At 37.9% G+C, this 23,514-nt stretch overlaps 1 protein-coding gene across 1 annotated transcript in view; it reads right to left on the reverse strand.

Annotated features, from left to right (window-relative positions):
* EXOC5 (exocyst complex component 5) overlaps nucleotides 1-23,514 on the reverse strand; it is a 60,823-nt gene that overhangs the window by 36,464 nt on the left and 845 nt on the right. Inside the window, exons 2-4 of the mRNA XM_043556244.1 lie at nucleotides 2,937-3,031; nucleotides 2,183-2,330; nucleotides 23-217 (exon numbers count right to left, since the gene is read on the reverse strand). Of these exons, the coding sequence (XP_043412179.1) occupies nucleotides 23-217; nucleotides 2,183-2,330; nucleotides 2,937-3,031 (438 nt within the window). The remainder of the gene's footprint in view (nucleotides 1-22; nucleotides 218-2,182; nucleotides 2,331-2,936; nucleotides 3,032-23,514) is intronic.

Here is a 23,514-nt window from a genome sequence, read left to right on the forward strand (position 1 = left end):
TTATCATTCTGATAGTGCTCACCTTTTCAGAATTTGTAAAAACATCAGATTTCAATTCTCCATCTAGAAACTCATTGAAGTATTTCATCAATTTCTGAGCCTCCACTGCCCGTTGTCTAGGTGTGTTTACCCCTTCCAACTGGTCTCCAAGGTGACAGACCTTGGTTGCTACATAGCTGATGTGCTCATCTAGTTCTTGGAAATGTTGGAAGGCAACCTAGGAAAAATGTACACAAGCATAAAATATAATCAGAGAATCCAGTTTATAAATTAATTCATATCAAGCCCAGAGCACCAATCTCATCCCTACTCTCTAACTTAGGTAACTGAAGATAATATAGGAGTTATATATGAGGTAAACTACAAAACCAACTTATGCCCATTAGCAGCATAACATGATCTGAAAACTTTTTAACAAACTTGCACACTTTTCTACCTTTAACTATTAAAACATTTTATCAACATTTGTTTAGAAACAAAACAGTATCCTGTTTAACAACATTCCCAGTACCATTTAGTCCTGAAAACAATGAACTAAGCATCAAAGGGACCCATGATCTGGACAATTTGCTTGCCATCACGCGAAGTCAAAATACGTCAGACGTGAAAAACACTAATTAAAAATAGAATATTGGGAGACCTGGGTGGCGCATTTGGTTAAGCGTCCAACTCTTTATTTTGGCTCAGGTCATGATCTCATGCTTTGTGAGATTGAGGCCCATGTCTGGTTCTGCACTGACAGAGCCTGCTTGGGATTCTCTCTCTTCCTCTCTCTTTGCCCCTCTCCTGCTCGTGCTTTCTCTCTCTCTCTCTCAAAAATAAATAGAGTAGTTAACACATATTTTAAATATTTGAAGAGCAATGCCAACATTAGAAATAAGGTAAGATGGTTCTTGCCCAGTTTTGAAAACAGAAAAGACTATAACAATTATTTAAATGAAGCAAAGGTACAATACTTCCTAACATATTTTTCCTCTGACTATAGAGATTGTTCTGTGGGATATGAAAATTATACACAATGAATGCCTTAGAACTGCCAATAACAAAATTGGTGATAATTCAGTATGACACTTCACTCTTACTTTAAGTTAAGATGGGGGTCGGGGGGGAGAGGCAAACATTCACTAAGGACTTCCTCTGGGCCAGACACTGTTCTAAGCATATTATATGTATTAACTTATTTAATCGTTGTAACCACCTATTTTTATAGATGAAAAAAACTAAAGCACAGGGAAGTTAAGTTGCTAGTAAGTGGCAGAGCAGACTTATCTCCAGAGCTTGTTAGGTTAACTAATAATACCATTATTATTACCAAGAGAAAACTGCATTGGAAGTATTTGGAATCTATCACTTTGACTATGTAAAAACACATCCTCTATCTTATGTAAACTACTGACTTCATTAAATGTTTTCTCACAGCCATATATGCTTAAGCGAAGGAATCTAACTAAATAAAATCTGAGCAGAAATCAGTTTGCTAATCCCTAACACTAAAGAACAAACAGCCCCTGGGAGGCAGCAATGCTACACAATGCTCCATGAACTACAGTTATACAGGGCAATCAAGTTCCAGATCAGGCCCAGGCCATAAAAGGGGTTCACAGATTCCAGATTCAGTGTAGGACCTAAGAAGGGCTAAGAAATTTGGCCTACTTACCCCAGGGCCAGGCTGTGATTTGATTTTACTTCAAAATGGATTGAGGAAGAGTACTGCATTCACTTTCCCCATGTTATACTACAATTCTCACGGGGACACATATTCCGTGACTTCTGTAAAACTTCCCAGATCAGGGAAAAATGTGATCCAGGCAATACTGTTCTGTTACTGCTTTGTTTTATGTTTAAATGAGAATGCAAATGACACTTAAATATCCAAGCTAATCATGAGCCCCTAAAAATGCAGGTCAGCTAAAGTGACATTCTTTAAAGAATGCACTGTGACTGTACTGGATGCCACTCCAACCTAAGAAGGGAATACTGTGATCCCAAACCATGGATCAACAGCAAGTCTGTGCTAAGAGTACCTCACAACAATTCATTGACATTTTTCCCCAGGGATGCAAACGGTGGAGAGAAACCTCAATGGTTACTATTATCTGACTAGAGTTCTTTAAGAACTTAATAGTGGAAGGGAATAAAAATATAATCTGTATAAACTATTCATTGCTTAATCAGTGTTTACCTGATTGCTTTTCTGGAGCTCTTGTACCTTCTTGGCAAATTCCTTGGCTTCTTTCTGACACTGTTGCTCTAGTTTCTCTACTTTCCTTTGAATCCTTTCATCCATTATCTGGAGTTCTTGAATATGATTTACAAATTCTTCTAATAGCCTAGTAGAGGAAAATCAGAGTATGTATCAATCCATCTATGATTAATCATTAGGAACTGACCAGTTCATCTGTAACAGAATATTAATAAGCATTTCTTAAGGTAGGAATGATGTTAATTTTCTCTATAGCATCTTAGGAATTATCTTTAACATGAATGAAAACCTCACTCAGAATCTCTGCCAGAATAGAAACCAATGTTATAGAAAACAGTCAAAATGATAAACATGCTATATAAAAATAATATTGTGCATTCCAGGGCAATGACTTTCTGTTCCTCTGATTTATAACTACACTTAAAACAACATATTCAACATGTTTTTATTTTACAGGTAGAACCAACGTTTTCTGATTTATTACTAATTGAAGAAAATATTAAATTCTTATAACACAATAAAATTCCTCCCCTCATACCAGTTAAAATCCTTCTCTAAAAGAAATATAAAAGAAAATAAATCAATTCCTGACTTCTAATGCTTGTGTCTTTATCGTCCAACTGTTAACTAAAACCCCTTTACATAAACGTTGAAAGGAATTTCAGTAGTCACCTCTATTCCAAACAGAAACTTGAACTAGGTGGATCTATGGGGAAAAACATTTTTACTTCACCTTTTGGGATCAAAAGCTTCAGGTCCCCCTCTAGAGCCTCCTCCTGGGGTTCTCCACACAAGTCTTTCAATATACTCATCTGCCACAAAAGGCTCCTAGTATACAAAATAAGTGTTCTTTTAAAAAGTTTCATAGAAGATAACTTAATGCTACTTGCAAAACTTAAACAGGTTCTACTATGTGAGAACTTAAAACAGAATTAAATTATCATTTAAATACATCTACATTAAAATGTACAAGGCTTTTTCAATTGAAAAAAATCAAATTAATAAAAATTAGGATATTAAAATATCAGAACAGTATCATGACTAGTTAGAACATCCCAGTGGAAAAATGAGCAAAGGACACAATTTATAGAAGAAATACAAGAAACATGAAATATATGTGGCTTCACTAGTAACCAAATGAGGTCAAATTATCACTTTTGTTTTTAACCTCACACTCTGGCAAAGTGGGTGGGTTTTTTGTTTTGTTTTGGTTTTGGTAATTATAATATGCAATATCGGAGAGGGTAAACTGAAATTCACACTCTCATCTAATCTAACATGTACAATATTTTTAAAGGATAATAAATAATGATTTAGTAACATAAAGTTTTACAAATACTCATACCCTTTAACCTAGTAATTCTACTTTTAAAATTCTAAGGGAAAAGCAGATATGAACACAAAATTTTTTACAGAACATCCACTAAGTATTATGTACAATACTGAAAAATTGTTCATATAAATACTTAATGAAATCATTATTGAAAATTTATGACAAACTTCCAGGATGAAAACCATGTTCCTATTAAAATCATGCTGAAAAATCAGGGGCGCCTGGGTGGCGCAGTCGGTTAAGCGTCCGACTTCAGCCAGGTCACGATCTCGCGGTCCGGGAGTTCGAGCCCCGCGTCGGGCTCTGGGCTGATGGCTCGGAGCCTGGAGCCTGTTTCCGATTCTGTGTCTCCCTCTCTCTCTGCCCCTCCCCCGTTCATGCTCTGTCTCTCTCTGTCGCAAAAATAAATAAACGTTGAAAAAAAAAATTTTTTTTTTAAAAATAAAATCATGCTGAAAAATCATGCAATGAGAAAAAAATCTTCATCTATAATACTGAAAAAAGTAGGATACAAAATTTTCTAAATTTTCTGAGAAAAAAAGCATTTATTATGAAAAAAAGAATATTAGAGCAGATGATCCAATCAAGAAAATAAACACTCAAATCTTTACCATTAGCAGCTGACAATGAATTTTTTAGACTAATACACGCTAGTGTACATATTTTTCATACCATCTTCTTTCGTGTAAATGGGTATCCTGTATTGCTTCCCACTTAGCATGTAACTTAGACTACTACCATTTGCTGGTGATTCCAGTCTGAATTCTTATTATCTGCAAAATTTTCTATTTGTTAATCATATCTTAAAAACATATTTTCATTGATAAACATTCATTAAACAATAAAATTTCCAGTGCCAAGCACGCTGTTAGGCTTTGGAATAAAAAGATGTATTAAAAAACTGCAACCTCAGGAAACTCACAACCTAATAGAGAAGAAATTATAAAGAATGCAAAAGTATGTGATAAGTAAAATTAAGAACCTGTGCCCAAACTTTAATATTAACACTGCTGAATAAGTTGCTACCTCAACAGGTAGTTGGACAACAAAAAAGGGGTTATTTATTAATTCAGCAAATTTTGCTGAGCAACTGCTACGTGCTGGGCACAGTGGTGGGTATTGAGAATACAAATTGTAATTCAATAGACAGGGTTCCTGAAAGGCCTCAAAGAAATGATCTTCTAGGTAAGGATGCCAACATTAAACAATTACAGAAATAACTAGTTACAACTGTGATAAATGTAAGGGAAAAAAAAAAAAGTCCTGGATCCAAGACTATACAACAGAAACAGAGATGACAGGAAGACACTAAGGGATAGAAGACTGGTGAGACACAGGAATTACAACTGGCAAACTTTCTGAGAGCTTAACACTTAAGCTGAGACCAAAAGAAAGAAGAAAAATCATCCAGACAAAAATGGAATAAATATCTTTCCAGATCGTTAGGGAAAAAGAAGATAGAACTTAACCTAGTTGTGGAACTGAGAGATGGATAGATCACAAAGAGCTTATCTGGATGGAACAAGAGAGGTGACTATTAACGCCAACAGATAACAAGTTTGCTCTTTTTATCATTATCATCACACTGGTACTCGAGAGACTGGTTCACTGACGTGAGTCTGATGTGAGAGGAGGAATGGGAGGATGAATTTCAGTCAGACTATGGATAACCATCATCATAAAAACAGGAATATGTACCAAAAACAGGAATATGTACCAACAAGAATAACAGCTCACGTAAACAGTTTACACGCATTACCTCATTTACTACTCTCTTAAGACCTAGAAGGGAGGTCCTATTTCATCCTCACTTTATGATGAGGAAACTGAGAGTAAGAGAGGTTAATTACTTACTCAAGACAACACAAGTTGGGCTGAGATTTAAATCATTCTATTCTATTACTAGGTAAAACTGAATGGCAAATATGGGAAACTACAAGTAGCTCCCTGTACCTAAAGTTAGGTGGTAAGGATAACAGGTGAAGCTAAAAAGGAGAAAACTGTCACATGAAGGCCCACACACATCACTGATCATGTCTTTTGAAATTTCTACTTAAATTTATAAACATTCTAATTGTATGACCCATCAATAATGTAAACTAATAATTTTCTCAGACAACTGATAAACTGTCACATGCCTATCTATACATAAGATCTAATATCAACTTTCAAACTGGATCATATCTTATAAGAAAACCATACAGCTTTTACGACTGTTAATATCGCTGACTGCCCCCCCCCCAAAAAGTAAACACTAAACAGTAAGAACACAAAACAATATAAATGGGCATTAAAAATTTTTAAAGACTTTTTATATTGTACCTACAAGAGGCTCTTTTATAGTGGTCAAATAACTAAAAAATAGCAATTATATTAATCCAGTTTCTCTCATAAGATTTCCATTATAGGAAAGCTATCTGATATGAGGAAGGCATAGAAAATAAAGAATATTGTTAACTACTTAAAAAATAAATCAGTTTATCCATGTGCTGACATGTTTGAGAATTAAACCCTAATGATGAATTAGATATCCTGCAAAGGAAAAATTTTGACCCTCTGAAATAACAATTAACTCATTTAGCAAACATATCATCATTTAGATAATCATACCTCTCTCTAGTCAATTTCATTTGTGTTGAAACAAAAGTTGACATATGTCTAATAATTTTTAATTTACATACATAAATTGGGAAACACTGACTCAAGATCAAGGAATTTATTTATTTATTTATTTATTTATTTATTTTTTTTTTAATTTTTTTTTTCAACGTTTATTTATTTTGGGGACAGAGGGAGACACAGCATGAACGGGGGAGGGGCAGAGAGAGAGGGAGACACAGAATCGGAAACAGGCTCCAGGCTCTGAGCCATCAGCCCAGAGCCTGACGCGGGGCTCGAACTCCCGGACCGCGAGATCGTGACCTGGCTGAAGTCGGACGCTTAACTGACTGCGCCACCCAGGCGCCCCAAGATCAAGGAATTTATGTTTAGAGCGAATACTTAGATCTTTAGAAACTCAGCTACTTACAAACTTCAGGAAATCTGACAAGCATATGAATTACTCCTAAATAATGACAAAATGCGGACAGCAGCTAATTTTTAAGTGTTTATTAGGTGCCTAACACTTTACATACTTAGTGTCATTTAATACAACTCTATAAGGTAGGTTTTATTAATATTCATTCATTTTATACCTGTGAAATTGTGTGATACAAAAAGGTTATTTAATCCAAGGTCATATAGATTTATCTGATTTCAAAGGTCCAAGTTTTCAGTTTTGGTAAAATCCAGAGTTTTTTCTTCAAAAAAAGCTAAATTAATTACAAAGTAGTCAGCTCTTCCAAAACTCCACAATACTTCCATTAAATAGCTTTACCTAGTAATGTTCTTTTTCCCTGTCAGTTTTTGCACACGCATACCTATGTAAATACTTAATAATCATAGTTCTCATTTGTTAATTTTATTTATTAGTTATTCAGTAGTTGCAACTTCTTTTTTTTCAATATATGAAGTTTATTGTCAAATTGGTTTCCATACAACACCCAGTGCTCATCCCAAAAGGTGTCCTCCTCAATACCCATCTCCCACCCTCCCCTCCCCCCCCACCCCCCATCAACCCTCAGTTTGTTCTCAGTTTTTAAGAGTCTCTTATGCTTTGGCTCTCTTCCACTCTAACCTCTTTTTTTTTCCTTCCCCTCCCCCATGGGTTTCTGTTAAGTTTCTCAGGATCCACATAAGAGTGAAACCATATGGTATCTGTCTTTCTCTGTATGGCTTATTTCACTTAGCATCACACTCTCCAGTTCCATCCACGTTGCTACAAAGGGCCATATTTCATTCTTTCTCATTGCCATGTAGTACTCCATTGTGTATATAAACCACAATTTCTTTATCCATTCATCAGTGGATGGACATTTAGGCTCTTTCCATAATTTGGCTATTGTTGAGAGTGCTGCTATAAACATTGGGGTACAAGTGCCCCTATAGTAGTTGCAATTTCTTTTTTTTTTTTTTTAATTTTTTTTTCAACGTTTTTATTTATTTTTGGGACAGAGAGAGACAGAGCATGAACGGGGGAGGGGCAGAGAGAGAGGGTGACACAGACTTGGAAACAGGCTCCAGGCTCCAAGCCATCAGCCCAGAGCCTGACGCGGGGCTCGAACTCACGGACCGTGAGATCGTGACCTGGCTGAAGTCGGACGCTTAACCGACTGCGCCACCCAGGCGCCCCAAGTAGTTGCAATTTCTAATTAAATATGTTACACTGTTCGTTAATTTCAATACACAAGTTTTATCAAATGATATATGCCCCAAAACTCATACATCAACAGACAAATATTACTGACATGGAGAAAAATAAGAATTTTTCATATGAAATATTTCAATTTTCTCAAAATACAATATTCCTTCATTCAACAAATATTCATTGAGAGCCTACTAGATGTTACTGACTATTCTATAAACCAAGGAAATAGCAGTAAACAAGGCAGGAGAAAATCTCTGCCCTTATGGATATCATGAAAGGGAATGACAGACAAACGAGCAGATACATGATAAATAAGAACTATGAAGAAAATTAAAAAGGATGCAGAGTGATGGTTTAAAGTGGTTATTTTGGTAAACGTGATCAGACAAGGTCTAAGAAAATAAATTTTGAACAAAGACCTGAATACATCTAAAGGAATAAGCCCTCTAGGAAAGGAATGCTCCAAGTACAGAGAACAAACAGTATGTGAGCAATGACAAGAGACCAGTGTAACTAGCAGAGTGAGTGAATGGGAGAACAGTTGCAGATAAGGTACAAGAGGTAGTAGAGCCCAGAGATTGTAGGATGCACTTAGATACACTTTCAGCTATGAACGAAGAAAAGGCAGGTTCCCAGGATGAAGGACTCTGCAATATACTAGCAAGTATATGCAGTAATGATTCTACGATTCCTTCCCCCTGCCAAAAGAGGTACAACCATTTACTTGAATAACTAACTGTACACAAGGTAAAGGGAAATACTCAAACATTTTGAGGTCTGTTGTATACAGAGTCCTAGTTGATTCCGATACTTGATGGACTCCAAGCATCATGCACTCAAGAGAGTGAAGATATACAAGAGCCAAGATCCAGCTCATCACTGATCCAATGGGTCCATTAGCCCAACTACTGGCCATTTTCCCAGTCCATAAGCATGTAAGAGGGACAGGCACACTTGATGGCTGACATAATTCCCACATTGGGTCCTTGGTCTATAGAGTAAGAGCTTTCACAGTAGGGAAGTCCAAGAAGTCTCTGAAATTGCCCCTCTGTACTCAATGTAGTAAATCAAGTGGAATGTCAAAATTTAGTGCCATTCTTAAGGCTCTAAAGCAAGGATCAGCAAATTTTTTTCTTAAAAAGCTGGACAGTAAGTACTTCACAATCTTTCTTATCACCATTCAGTTCTATAGCTGTAGTACAAATGTAGCGATAGACAATACATAAACAGATGGGCACAGCTGTATATCAGTGAAACTTTAAAAACAGGTATCTATCCCAGGGGCTATACGTTTGCCAACCCCTTATCTAAAGGATGTTCGGGCAATATTCCCCACAATTTTCTAATTTAATTCATCAGTCTAGGTTTTTACAAAAACCAGGTAAATCCTGAAAGGTGTTTATCTCAAAATCAACAAAATAGTAGCCTATTACATCTGTCATGCCAGATATAGTTTCTCCAAGCCTCATGGTATATGGCCAATGATTTGGCAAATACATTATTTTCTATGGCAAATACACTATTTTCTGTCCCTATTGGAAAAAAAAAAAAAAAAAGAGGATCAGACAGTTTACAGTCACATAGAACTGACAGTGGTATACAATTATAGCTTTGCTTCAGGACTATGTGAACTCTCCTATTATAACATGATTTGTACCATATGAACATTCTGCAGAACACCTTACTGATCCATCATACATAATTGACATCATTGGTGGAATCTTGGTAAGATACATGTACTCATGTATATACTATACAAAGATTCCAGGGCACACTGAATCAGTAAAATTTTAAGGTAGTCAGGGGCCCTCCAGGACATCTCACCCAAAGTAAAGGACAATTATTGTATTTTGCACATCCCACCGCAAGGAAAGACACACAATACCTGATAGGACTTTCCAGGTTCTACATGCAGGGCACACATGCTCTGGCACATATACCAAGCAACACAAAAGCAAGAAAGGGCTCTGAAGAAGTGGGGGCCATACAACCAACCTTGCTGTCTGGGCCATACAACTTTGCAGACCCTATGTTATTAAAAGAATCAGTCTTAATTTAAGTATTAAAGGTATCAGTATTGGGAAACAATGTCACGTGGAGTTGTGGCAAACCTCAGTGAATAATCACAACACAAATTGCTAGATAATAAAGCAAGATCATGCCATCTACAGCAGAGGATTACACACCTTTTGAGAAATAATTCCCAGTGTGCTACTAGACCCTGGTAGAGACAGCACACCTAACCACAGAGCAGGAAGTGAACCTGCATCCAGAACTACATAGCATGAGTTGGGTTCTAAAAGACTCACCAAGATATTATGTCAATGGACTGAGAAACTATTTAACCTAGATGGATGTGGTAGACCCAGAACCAAACATGAATAGGACCAGAAAGCAAACTGCATAAGCAGGAAGCCAAACTTCTACCATTATTGTGCTAGCTTCTCTCCTTCAATTTACATGGATAGCCTTATGGGGCATCTCTTACAACCTGCTGATGGAGAAGGAAACAGCCTGAACTTGGCTCATGCAGAGAGTTGGCTAGGCATGTGGGTGCCAACTAAAAATGGACAGCAGCAGTAATTAAAACTTCATTCAGGGGAAGCCTTAAAATTCAGTGGCAAGAAAAATCGTCTCAATAGTCAAAGTTTTGGTAAAGACATCTGGCCATCATCTTGGGTAGACAGAGAACTGACCTTAGTTTAGAATATATATGGACTCACAGACAATGGCAAAGGGCCGACTATGAGAGGACAAAGACTGGAAGATTGAAGACAGAGAAATCTGGGATAGAGGCATGTGCATGGACACATGAAAGTGGGCACAGAGTGTGAAGATCATTGTGCCACATGTTAACACTCGCCAGAGGACATCCACCATGGAAGAAAAATCAAACAACCAAGTAGACAAAATGATTCTGCCAGTTGACATCAGCCAGCCTTTACCCAGCATTAGCACCCTGGGGACATGAACAGAAAGAACACAGTACAGAGACAACACGGCCCCCATAGCATGAGGTCCTACTTACCATGGCTGATCCAGGTACTGTCAAAGCTGAATATCTAGCCTAACGGTGATAGAAACCAACTCTGAGCCCCTGAAATCACCCCATCCTTCAAGAAGACTACTAACCCAACCACATGGTGGCAAGTTGATTACCTGGTTCCTTTCCATTTTGGATGAGTAATTCATTCTGACAAGAATAAAAACATTCAAGTTGGGTATGCCTCTCCTCAGAGGGAGTGTCTGTTCCTGTGGCACTGGATCCCAAATATCACATCAGAGTAAAGGACCCACTTTACAGCAGACAAAGTAACCATGGATCCACTGGTCATATCACAAAGCACACCACCCAGAAGCTGTCAGTCTAATAGGGCACTGGAACAGTCTGCTGAAGGCATAGCTGAAGCGCCAGTTCAGAGACAATAACTCAACAAAGATGGAGCACTATTCTACAAGATGCGGTATATATTCCAAATTTAAAACCTTTATATGAGGGACACCTGAGCGGCTCAGCTGGTTAAGCATCCAACTCTTGATCTCCGCTCAGGTCATGATCTCACGGTTCCTGAGGTCAAGCCCCGTGTCAGGCTCTGTGCTGATAGCGTGGAGCCTGCTTGGAATTCTCTCCCCCTCTCTCTGCCCCTACCCAACTTGTGCTCTCTCTCTCTCAAAATAAATAAATAAACTTAAAAAAATAAAATAAAACCTTTACATGATGCTGTGTTCCCACAGGAAAAACAAGAGTCTGAGAACAAAGTATAAAAGCAGAAGTGGTCCTGCTTATAATGACTCTCCATTTGTACTTGCTATTCCCACAATTCTGGAGTCTTGATGTCCAGAGGCAAAGATCTCTTTTGAGAATATAGTAAGAGTCCCATTAAACTATAAGTGCTGCCTGGGCTTTGGCTGCTTCTATCCAGAGGATAAAAGGCAAGAAGAGGAGTGACCATCTTGGCAGAGGCAACAGATTCTGATTACCAGGAGGCAGGGCTGCTATTACACAATAGGTGCCGTAACAGTATTTGTGACACACAGATATATTCGTGGAGTACTCTTGGTACTCCTTTGACCAATTCTGAAAGTACACAAACAAGTGTAGCAACCCTGGCCTAAGATGGGTATGGTAACCAGTTAAGCCACCAAGAGTAGTGGAGGCACTAGCTGAAAGTAAGGGGGTATTAGAATGGAGAACAGAGAAGGGAAACATAGAAGACAGAATTATCAGTTGCAACCGGAAACCAGTCACAATAGCAGGAACCACAGTTCATCCCACTAACCTTCTTCTAATTTTCCTCCCAAGTGGAATGCCAAAGGAGCTGCTCCCCAAATGCATATGAAAAAGTGGAGCCTAGTGGCACAGGAGTGGTCTGTGGTAGACACACTGATGTATTATCCAGATCTCCCTTCAAGAAGGGACTTGTTCTAGCTGCTACCAGTGCCATGCTGTCAGTAGAGAGCCTTCAGCTGGCAGTATTTTCAGGGATCACCTCAACTGCAGAGAATCAATTCACTCAATATCATACCTTTCTCAGTGTGGTCTATATAAATGACTAAGATAGGGACAATTTTGGTCTAAAGCAGGACAACTCTGACAGTTTATTTTTGTTTCAGAACTCGCCCCAGGGGCCAAAAACACTCTCACTGGGCCAACACTGTAACTCTATTTCTCCATACGCCCGATCTTGCATCCTTACTCTGTCCCTTCGCAGATATTCACACCAAGGGTATCTTCTAAAAAATATTCTGCACACGAAACTCTGTCTCAAAGTCTGCTTTTCAGAGAACTCAACCTGCAACACTGTAGTAGTCCAATGGAGAGATGATGATAATTGATAATGGCTCAAACGGAAGTGACGGTGGTGAAGATGCTAAAGAATGGTCAGGTTCACAACATTTTAAAGAATGTATTCACACAAATTGCTGGATTGGATGTGGAGACAAAGTTAAAAAGGAAATCATGATTATTCATGGAGGAACGCAGACTGAACAACTGTGTGAATGATGGGTAGTGTCATTTACTGAGACTGGAAAGAGATGCAAGAGGGAGTGAGGAAATGAGTTCTGTTTTGCATATGACGTGTTGTGGAGGCTTATTAAATATACAGTAATTGAAAATAGCACATGATTAGAAAAATAAGTTTGTATTACAGGAAAGAAACTAGAGCTAGATATAAAATTAGAGTTACTTAAAATCTCAGAACTAGATGAAATTTAGGAAGGAGAAGAGCATGCCAACAACATTCAAAGATAAATGAAGGAAAAGGATCCAACAAAAGAGACCAAGTAGGAGGAACTAGAGAAGGAGGAAGAAAACTCAGGAGTGAAGGAGTGTCCTGGAAGCAAAGTGCAGGTTTTATCTCAGAGGCAAATTATCACTAGAGTTTAAGATAAATCAGCTACTGCTCCCAGTGGAATGAAAGTTCCAAAAAAGCAAAAAGCAAAACCAAACAAATGAATCCCAATAACTTGCTCTCTAATACTTAATGTTGCTGCAGAGGCATTTACAATAAGAAAGATAGCCAAATTAACAGATTTTAAGACCTCCAAATGACCAAGTCACCCCAAAGGATTCTCAAAAATACATGTAAATAATCCCCCCCAAAATCTTTCAGAATTTCACAAACCTGACAAAGTTCTATCTTTACCTTCTATTTCACTATCGTAATTAAAAGCAAAAATTGTCCCAACAAAAACAAATACCTATGAATTATGCACTATAGACTAAAATGCTATTATATTAAATTCAACTTATGGGGCGCCTGGGTGGCGCAGTCGGTTAAGCGTCCGACTTCAGCCAGGTCACGATCTCGCGGTCCGGGAGTTCGAGCCCCGCGTCGGGCTCTGGGCTGATGGCTCAGAGCCTGGAGCCTGTTTCCGATTCTGTGTCTCCCTCTCTCTCTGCCCCTCCCCCGTTCATGCTCTGTCTCTCTCTGTCCCAAAAATAAATAAACGTTGAAAAAAAAATTAAAAAAAAAAAAAATTCAACTTTATGTAACTCATTATTGTAGTCAAACTGATTTCATATTTTTTACAAATGCTACCAATGACAAGAAAAACATGGAGTTTGTAGTTATTTCTATTAAAAACTAAGACATCAAGCCCCTGGACAGGAACATGAATCCTTAATTTAACACTGTTTGAGAAAAGTGAACTTTTATATTTTCTAATAGCATCCTTTCCCAAAAGAGATCCAATACAATGTGTTACAACCACCTAGAAACTCAAAGAAACTGTAATATTTTGCCCTAGCCTATGTAAGAAATAAATGTAAGAAAATAAATAAATAAGTATTAATTAATTATTTAAAAAATAAGGCTCAAAGGATTTCCGAAAGAAGTATTTCTGTATCCTATTAAGCCAACAAACCATGGGTTCAAGTACTACCTACAAGGTATTTTTCTTAAATTTATTGTGCATATCATGCCAAACTAATCTTTAAAACACTGCTTTCTGGGGTGCCTGGGTGGCTCAGTTGGTTAAGCATCCGACTTCAGTTCAGGTCATGATCTCATGGTTGGCGAATTCAAGTCCCGCATCAGGCTCTGTGCTGATAGCTAAGAGCCTGGAGCCTGTTTCCGATTCTGTGTCTCCCTGTCTTTCTGCCCTCCCACATTCGTTCATTCTCTCTCTCTCTCAAAAACAAACATAAAAAAATAAAATTTTAAAAAAAGGCACTGCTTTCTTTTCATCAGAAACTTCCCTATGCAATTCCTAAACTATCAAGTTCACACTCTTCTGTCTACCCTTTTAGATTCTTATCTTACATTTCCTACCCAACTTCTTTGCTCCCCAAAATGAACAGCCACACTAGCTAGCATCAGCCAATTTCAGTCTTCTCTTCATACCCATGCTACTTCTGCTTCCTTACACGTGGCCAGGTAACTCATCCCACAAGGCTACTCTTTCTCCTCCCACAATTTAAACACCTCTATATAATTATTCAAAGCCTGGCTCAATTCCCATTTCCTCCTTGAAGAATTCCTTCCCTACATGACCTCCACTGATTTCTTCACTCTTTAAACCCGAAAGAGGCTTAGAAATTCAAACCTCAACACAGAACACTATACTATTATCATTTATTGTTTTACAATAACTTTTGTAAGTTTCACTCTTCCCCACACTTAAATTGAAAGCAGAGGCAGCATCTGCTGAAATGTCATACATTTCTCTTGCTTTCCAACTGTGGTCAATAGAATAATGTTGAGCACCACAGATGCACAATAAATCAAAACACTTGCTAGTTAGAACCATGGCCAAATCCCCTGCAGAAGATCTTGAAAATCAAGCCCCGATTTATACATACAAAATCAGAAAGGCAGTACTACCACCCCACACGCCAAAAATAAAGAACAAGCATTCTATGGTAGTATGAATCCAAAATTTTATCAGAAACCAAATATGAACTTTATGCAATTCTAACACTGGAACTAAATGAGTTTTACTACATTTTGCCTCTCCTTTTTTAGCCCCACTTGATTTGGTTTTCATGAGACTGTGTTTTATGACAGATTAAGAAATGAATTACACTTATTGAGTATTGGTGGTTGTTTTTTTTTTTTTTTTAAAGCACACAAAATGGATTCATTCTACCTAGGGAAAGGTAGGAAGACAAAGCACATTAAGACACTTAAATACAGGGGCACCTGGGTGGCTCAGTAAGTTAAGTGTCTGACTTCAGCTCAGGTCATGATCTTGCACTCCATGAGTTCAAGCCCCACACTGGGCTCTGTGCTGACAGTTCAGAGCCTGAAGCCTGCTTCAGATTCTGTGTCTCCCTCTCTCTGTCCCTCCCCCGCTTCTGTTCTCTCTCTCTCTCTCTCTCAAAACTAAATAAACATTTAAAAAAATTTTTTAAAGACACCTAAGTACAACTAAGGCAAACTTTTACAAGGTTAAATTTGAAAACTACCTGCAACACTGAGATGAACAGTTTTAGTTTTTTAAAGTCATTTTTTTTTTATTTTTTTAAACGGTTTTTATTTATTTTTGAGACAGGGAGAGACAGAGCATGAACAGGGGAGGGTCAGAGAGAGGGAGACACAGAATCTGAAACCGGCTCCAGGCTCTGAGCTGTCAGCACAGAGCCCGACGCGGGGCTCGAACTCACGGACCGCGAGATCATGACCTGAGCCGAAGTCAGCCGCTTAACTGACTGAGCCACCCAGGCGCCCCTAAAGTCATTTTTAATATCCATCTTGAAGGAGATGGCAGCTCTTTAAACTATGATAAAATGAGCCAATTAATCTTATTAGCAGAACTGTTTTGCAGACAATTACATGGTGGTATTTTAGACTCCTATAAAACATTTTAGTTTCTCTTACACAAAATCTCTCTTCAGAATAGAGTATATCTCACTTCTGACGGTAAAGTAGTATCTGATTTCCATGCCCAAAAGAGAAAGGTAACAGAACATTGCAGCATTTTTTATACCAGTCTCAAAAGAATCACAAATTAGGTTTAAAAATTTTAAAGCTAGAATGGTCATTAAATATCATCTTACCCTAGTCCCTTCAACTCCTTTTTATATATAAGTAACTGAGGCAATGAAATTTAAGCCTTGTCAAGGTATTAATCCAGTATTCTAACCAGAGATTTTTCCATTCTATTACAGTATCTTTTTTTTTTTTTAATTTTTTAATGTTTATTTTTTCAACGTTTATTTATTTTTGGGACAGAGAGAGACAGCATGAACGGGGGAGGGGCAGAGAGAGAGGGAGACACAGAATCGGAAACAGGCTCCAGGCTCTGAGCCATCAGCCCAGAGCCCGACGCGGGGCTCGAACTCACGGACCGCGAGATCGTGACCTGGCTGAAGTCAGACGCTTAACCGACTGCGCCACCCAGGCGCCCCTACAGTATCTTTTAAAATTATACAGACCATGAAAATCATCACCTAAAGTATGTAACAATGTTACATTAGCATTTCAAATCAAATCAAATGCATTTACCAATTTACACATTCAATGTATTACAGGCACTTAATAAACACCTCTGGAATAAAATTAAGCACGTGGATCCAAGGAATTGTTCATTTTTTTGATATCCTTAACAAAAATGTATATATATGATATAGTTAACTGTATTGTCATTACCATTTTCATATTTCCATTCCAAGGAAAGAAAACAGAATCAGAACAGTACAAGTTTTTAAAATATCTTATATACATAAACTTTTAGCAATCAAAACTTTTAAATTACATACCACTCAGCTCCGGAACACACCAGGGACTCAATATTTTACACTAATTACACATACACAGTCAATAAATGATCCTCCACTTAAAGGCTTGTTCATTCCAAAAGTTCACTGCCAGGTTGGCTTGACTGCAAAATTCAGTCTACAAAATACTTAAATATAAAACCATTATTACTCTTTAAGCATCTGCCTCTACCTCCACCTCTCTACTGAGAGTGGCAGAAGCCTACTAAATCTTGGTGTAGATAAGGAGTTGATCAGCCCCAGTTCCAAACATCTATTGCTGCATAACTGCCACTCCAATAAATTAGTGGCTTAAAATAACAATGATGATTATTTCTTCACAAATCTGCTATTTGGGCAGGACTCAGGAGGGGAATCTTGTCTCTGTTCCATGTCACATCTGCTGAAGCAGTTCAAGTTGGCACTAGAAGATCTACTTTCAAGCTAGCAAGTTGATGTTGACTATGGGCTAGGAGTTCAGTCAGAACTGAAAGCCTTGGCTTTCTCATTGGACTATGTGGTATGGTCGCTGGGTTCTAAGAGGGGGAATCCAAATAAGGTCAAGCATATCGCCTTTTATGACCTAACCTTGGAAATCACATAGCATCACTTCTATAGTTATAGTCCTGTCTAGATTCAAGAAGGCAACATGGACCCTACCTCTCAACGTGAGGAGTGTCGACATCTCATTATAGGATAGCAAATTGTGGCCATCCTGGAAAACACAAGTCTCCATGTCACCTTTTTGTAATTCTCCCCCTAGTGTGATCTCCTACTTCCAGGATTATTTCTTCTTAGTCTCCTTTGAAGGCTTTTTCTCCCTGACCTATTCTCAATCTAGTCCTGTTCTCAATGCACTTACCAATATTGATTTTAAGAAGCTACTACTCTTCTTTTTTTTAATTTAATGTTTTTATTTATTTTTGAGACAGAGAGAGACAGAGCATGAGCAGGGGAGGAGCAGAGAGAAAGGGAGACACAGAATCTGAAGCAGGCTCCAGGCTCTGAGCTGTCAGCACAGAGCCCAACATGGGGCTTGAACCCACGGACTGTGAGATCATGACCTGAGCTGAAGTCGGATGCCCAACCGACTGAGCCAGCCTGGTGCCCCAAAAGCTACTACTCTTCTAATGGCATTCTTCTAAGCAGTTCAAACATCAATTTGTTTAATCTTAGAGATAACTCTCTAAGGTAGGTACTATTACTGTCCTCATTTTACAGATAAGAAAACAGGTACAGAAAGGTCAGGTAACTTGTCCAAGATCATAAAATAGTAAGGGATAAAGCTGAGAGATGTCACCCATTCCCAGGTCTAAACAGCCACACATAAAAGATGAAGATTCCCATAATAATTTGTTATCTCCACCTGTGGTGTCTTTCTGAAATACTAATTCATATTTCCAACTGCCTTCTGGACTTCTTCACCAGGATGTCTTACTAAAAACTTAAAATATAGGTTTAAAAAATGAATACATGATCCCTTCCCTCTGAAAGGGTCCTTCCTATTTTCTCTGTCACAGTTAATCAATCACCAACCACCTACTTTTCTAACTTCATAAATTTGGAATTAACTCCTCAGTAATCAAAATCTTTTGATTCTTCTTCCAAAATGTCTTCCCAAATTTCCTGCTTTCTCTGTCCCTACCGAATTAGGTCAGAATTTCACCTGCCTAGACAAGAACTATGCCTGGCAGGGTATGACTTCTATTTTACCAGCTAACAATTTCTTCCTCATTGAAGGCCATTCTTCACAGTAACATTAAAATTATCTGCCTCTCCACTCCTACCCCCCTCCAACAAAAGTCATGGCAGCCCCCATAAGCATGGCCTATAAGGCTTTCTCAAAGATTCCCCCAAACTGCCTCTGTGGTCCGAATGCCTTGCTATGAACCACCATTCCACATGCCTAAAACATGCATACACAGACCCGATATCTTCTCAACTCAATGTTTTCCTGAACACAGCTCACCTTAAAAATTAGTCACTTCTCTCTCTGCCTTGGAATGCCCTTCTTCTGCTTGAGAAGTTTCTAGTCATCTATCAATACCCAGTTTATATGTCAATACTATATAAAAGCTTTCCTAATTACCCCAGGAAGAGATTGTGTACTTGTACCACACTGTATTATCTGTTAATATATATCTCCCTGTAATACTGCAATATAACAAATACATATATATGTATATAAAATATACATATTTAAAAAAATTTTTTTTAATGTTTATTTCTCTTGAGAGACACAGAGACAGAATGCAAGTGGGTTAGGGGCAGAGAGGGAGACACAGAATCTGAAGCAGGCTCCAGGCTCTGAGCTGTCAGCACAGAGCCTGATGCGGGGCTCGAACTCACGAGCTGTGAGATCATGACCTGAGCCGAAGTCTGACACTCAACCGACTGAGCCACCCAGGCGCCCCTAAAATATACATATTTTAAGAAATATACATTTTAGTCTTTGTACTTAGCTCCTGACTATAGTTTCTAAAGCCTTTGTTTTTTCCTAAGTGAAAAATGTGCTAGAGGCATCTTTTGTTCTAATATTTGGTCTTTAGCTCTGGTTCCAGATGCAGAGCTCCTAAAACCCTTGTAATTTCTTGAGTGATGTGGTTGATAGGAGCATCTGACATAGAGCACCTAAATCTTGGAATTTCCTGGGTGTCTTTTGTTCTACTGAAGCAACAGGGCTCCTGGATGGGGGCTGGTTGCCAGAAAGATCAAGCATGATTAGAAGCCCCTCTACTCCTGAATTAACTGAGTTAATAATTGGTTATTCCTAAGTGATAAAGCCTCTATAAAAATCTTTAAAAAATCTCTAAAGTATGGGGTTCAGAGAACTTCCAGGTTGCTGAATACATCAAAGTGCTGGGAGGGTGGTGCACCCAGGGAGGGAATGAAAGTGCTATGCTCTTTCCTCTATACCTTGCCACATACATCTCTTCCATCTGGTTGTTCCCAAGTCACATCCCTTGGTAATAAACTCATAATCTAGTTTGTAAACTGTTTTCCTGAGTTCTGTGAGCTGTTCTAGCAAATTATTGAATCTGAGGAGGTGGTCATGAGAACCTCTAATTTACAGCTAGTTTGTTAGAAGCACAGGTAACAACCTGGACTGCCACTGGTATCTGAAGTGGTGGCATTCCTGTGGTACTGAGCCCTTAACTTGTGAGATCTGATGCTAACTCCAAGTAGACAGTGTCAGAATTGAACTGAACTGTAGAACACCCAGTCACTGTCTGCTGGAAAACTGCACTGTTGTGGGTAAAAGCTGTACACATTTGGGGTCAGAAATGAATAATTGAGACTAGTGATAGAGTGTTGAGAGAACAGAGTTCTTTTCCTTTCATTCCCCCAAGTAGGTTTTTAACTCAAACCGTCTTTTAACTCCAGTATTTGAAATGACTTCTGTCCTCGTACTCAATAATTGTTTGGGGAATAAACACATTTCATAAGATACACTATAATTAATTAATCGGTAGCCAGGTTCCACGAACACTTATCTAACAGCTAATATGGCTAAAACAAGAAGCATTTCAGCAGCAAGAAGGTAAAGGAGTGGTGCTTACTTGCATATCTCATGTTGACTTATATTTAGCTAGTTAATTGAACAAGAGAGATTTTTTACTACATTTAAATAACTTTTGTAACTTAGTTTCAAAATCCAAGAAACATAAATGTGTTTGTGTGCAAAAAATGTGTTCTTGGCTATTTAAATTCTAATCTGGAGGTCAAAACAAACATTGTTACCACAGTTAAATTACTTGACTTCAAACACAATTATCAAGATACCTACATTCACAGGAAAGAAAAAAGTCAAATTCTTAATCCTGGCATTTAGGACCTCCACAATTAAACCCCAAATTACCTTACATGCCACTCCTCTTCTTCATGCATGCTATACTCCAGCCAAAGTGGAACTCTTCCCCTTGCCTCAAGGATCTATACTTGCCTCCCTTTGTGTGTTGGCTTTTATTGTCTACTTTATTAGAAAGTCCCTCCGTGCAGTTGCACAAACTCAAATCTAACAGGTCCTTTATACATCATTCAAATGCCACCTCTTAATCCTTTCCCACTTCTAGAGGTAATCTTTCCATCTTCTCAACTCCTACAGCACTTTATCTTTGACACCATTTACAACTTTGTTTCAAGTGTACATAGTTATGCATCTATATTCTCTCCTCATATTTAATAATAAGGGCAAGTTCTATATGTAATTAAACATTTCCCAAAGTATGCTCCATGGAATTCACAAAGTTAACAAGCAGTAGAAAATATAACAATCTTTAATATATGGAGGTATGTTGTAAACCTCTAATGAAACAAAGTATGCCCATTTCCAAAACTTATTTGGCCTCTAAACCATTTGGGTTATTTTGCAGCACATCTCATAGGATTAATATTTCTATGGCATTCCTTTTGAGACATGCAGTCTCATTAATCTTGGCATCTTCTCTTGAACTTAATAGGAACTCAACAAACATTTGTTGAATGAATGGGTAATGGACCCTGGTTAACAAAGAACTCCTCCATAAAGGTAGCCTGCCCAAAAAGAAGACTCCAAGAATGACAGCAGAGAAAAACAGTAAGAGTACAATGTCCTCGGTAATGCAGTAAGAGAAGAGAGGAATATCTGTGACAACAGAAGAAGAATTTACTACCTCAGCCACTTTTTATATGCAGAGGACATAATTAATCCAGACCACACAGGAATTCCTATTTGCAATGCCCATCCTGAGGTAAACATGGAGATAGAACTTTTCAGCAAGTCTGTCAAAAAGGGTTGAAACTATGAAGATATTCTGGTCAATTTCCAGGACACATGTTATTAAAATAACTGAAACATCTATTACTAAATCATATCCTGGAGTTTTATTTTGTTGTATGAGGGTGTTTACATCACAAGAGGAAGTCTCATAGGATCAACAATAAGACTTTAAAAGAAGGAGAGTTAACACTTTATGAAATTTCATGGATTGAAAGCATAATTTTGTATTGATTTAACCTCATCTCCAATGTGGAAAAATGAAAGCAGAAACCAGGATGCATAAAAACAAAATATCCTGACTACATCCTGACCTGTTTCCTACAGTTCTCTAGCTATGTCTAAAAAACGGGAAGAGAAGAAGACCCTCCCTAACATGTCCTACAATCTAGATCCTATGGTAGTAGCAACAGGAAATGGCAGCGATGACTGGGGTTTGTTTTTTGTTTTCCTCCTCACTCAAAAGCAGAGAGACCAACTTTTCACTTAGGGATGAAAGCTTACTCAAGAGTGGAGTCCACTGCAGGGCTGAAAAGATAAATACATTTCTTAATCATAACTATTAACATTTAATTGTAACTTTTAACACAATATGCTTTTAATTTTGATGAAGCAAGAAGAGAAAGTCACATGAATTAAGATCTATGCATGTGTAAGGCTGTCCTATGAACCCTGTGGCCACAGGACTGGTCTGCCATCACTGATCAGTTAAGTGAATGTTACCAGCTATACATAAGTAGTCACTCAGTTAAGTTAAATCCTAATTTGGTTTAACTACTTTACTAAATGGCATGACCCTAGAAAGCAAATATAAATATTTACTACCCCCCCCCCCAAATACATATATGTATTTCTCTACCTCCTCCCCTCTACCCCAGGAGGGGAAGGAGGGCAGAAATCAAATATATTTTAAAGTTAGGGGACTCATGTGGTCAAACATTTAAAGAAAAATAGATATAAGATGGTCCAAAACACAACTGGAAACGTCAAGCAGGATTAAGTCACAGGTTAGCGCCTTATGAATCATGTAACAGAGTAACAGTTTTCTGTTAACAGTATTTCATGAAGTATATTAAAGATCTCAACTTCATGAACAGTTTTCTACCTTTATGAGACGTGAAAAATAAAACAAGAAGCTACAGAACTATTGAGTATCTTGCCCAGGAACATACAATAAAAGCTTTTAGCAAAGGAGTGTCTTCCTGCTCCTGAATCAATCAATAAACAGATGGCACAACTATGAAATTTGAGAAGTTAATATAATCTACCTCCCAACACTTATATCTGAGAACATACAATTAATATTTCCAAATTCTCTCTTGTAATTCTCTCTCTTCACTCACAAATTACTATTTATTAGCTATTATAACAATAATATATGTTATTCCTCTCAACAAAAGCATGATCTATCCAGGAGCTGAAAGAAATCCAAAATACAGTAACAGTAACATATGAAAAGTTCCCAATTGTTGCAAAAACTGTGGCCAAATTTCAAGCCGAAACTGCTGACTCTGAAGCAGAAAATCCAATCTTCACTTGCGGAGAAATTCTCTATTGTCAACTACAGTCGTCTCAATTATTATACTTTTGCTGTGAAAGACGAGCACACACAAAAAGGGCCTTTCCTTCCTTTGTCGTTACATCTGTTTTCACTTCTTTCGCAAAAGGAGAGCCTTTATAACGTTTCATTGTTTGGCGATCCAGTTAGAATTTCCTATTCTGTTCATCTCAAACACCACAGCTTCTTACATTGGATTTCACTAAATTAAATTTT

The sequence above is a fragment of the Prionailurus bengalensis genome, chromosome B3, assembly GCF_016509475.1.
Source record: "Prionailurus bengalensis isolate Pbe53 chromosome B3, Fcat_Pben_1.1_paternal_pri, whole genome shotgun sequence".
NCBI classification, from domain to species: domain Eukaryota; kingdom Metazoa; phylum Chordata; class Mammalia; order Carnivora; family Felidae; genus Prionailurus; species Prionailurus bengalensis.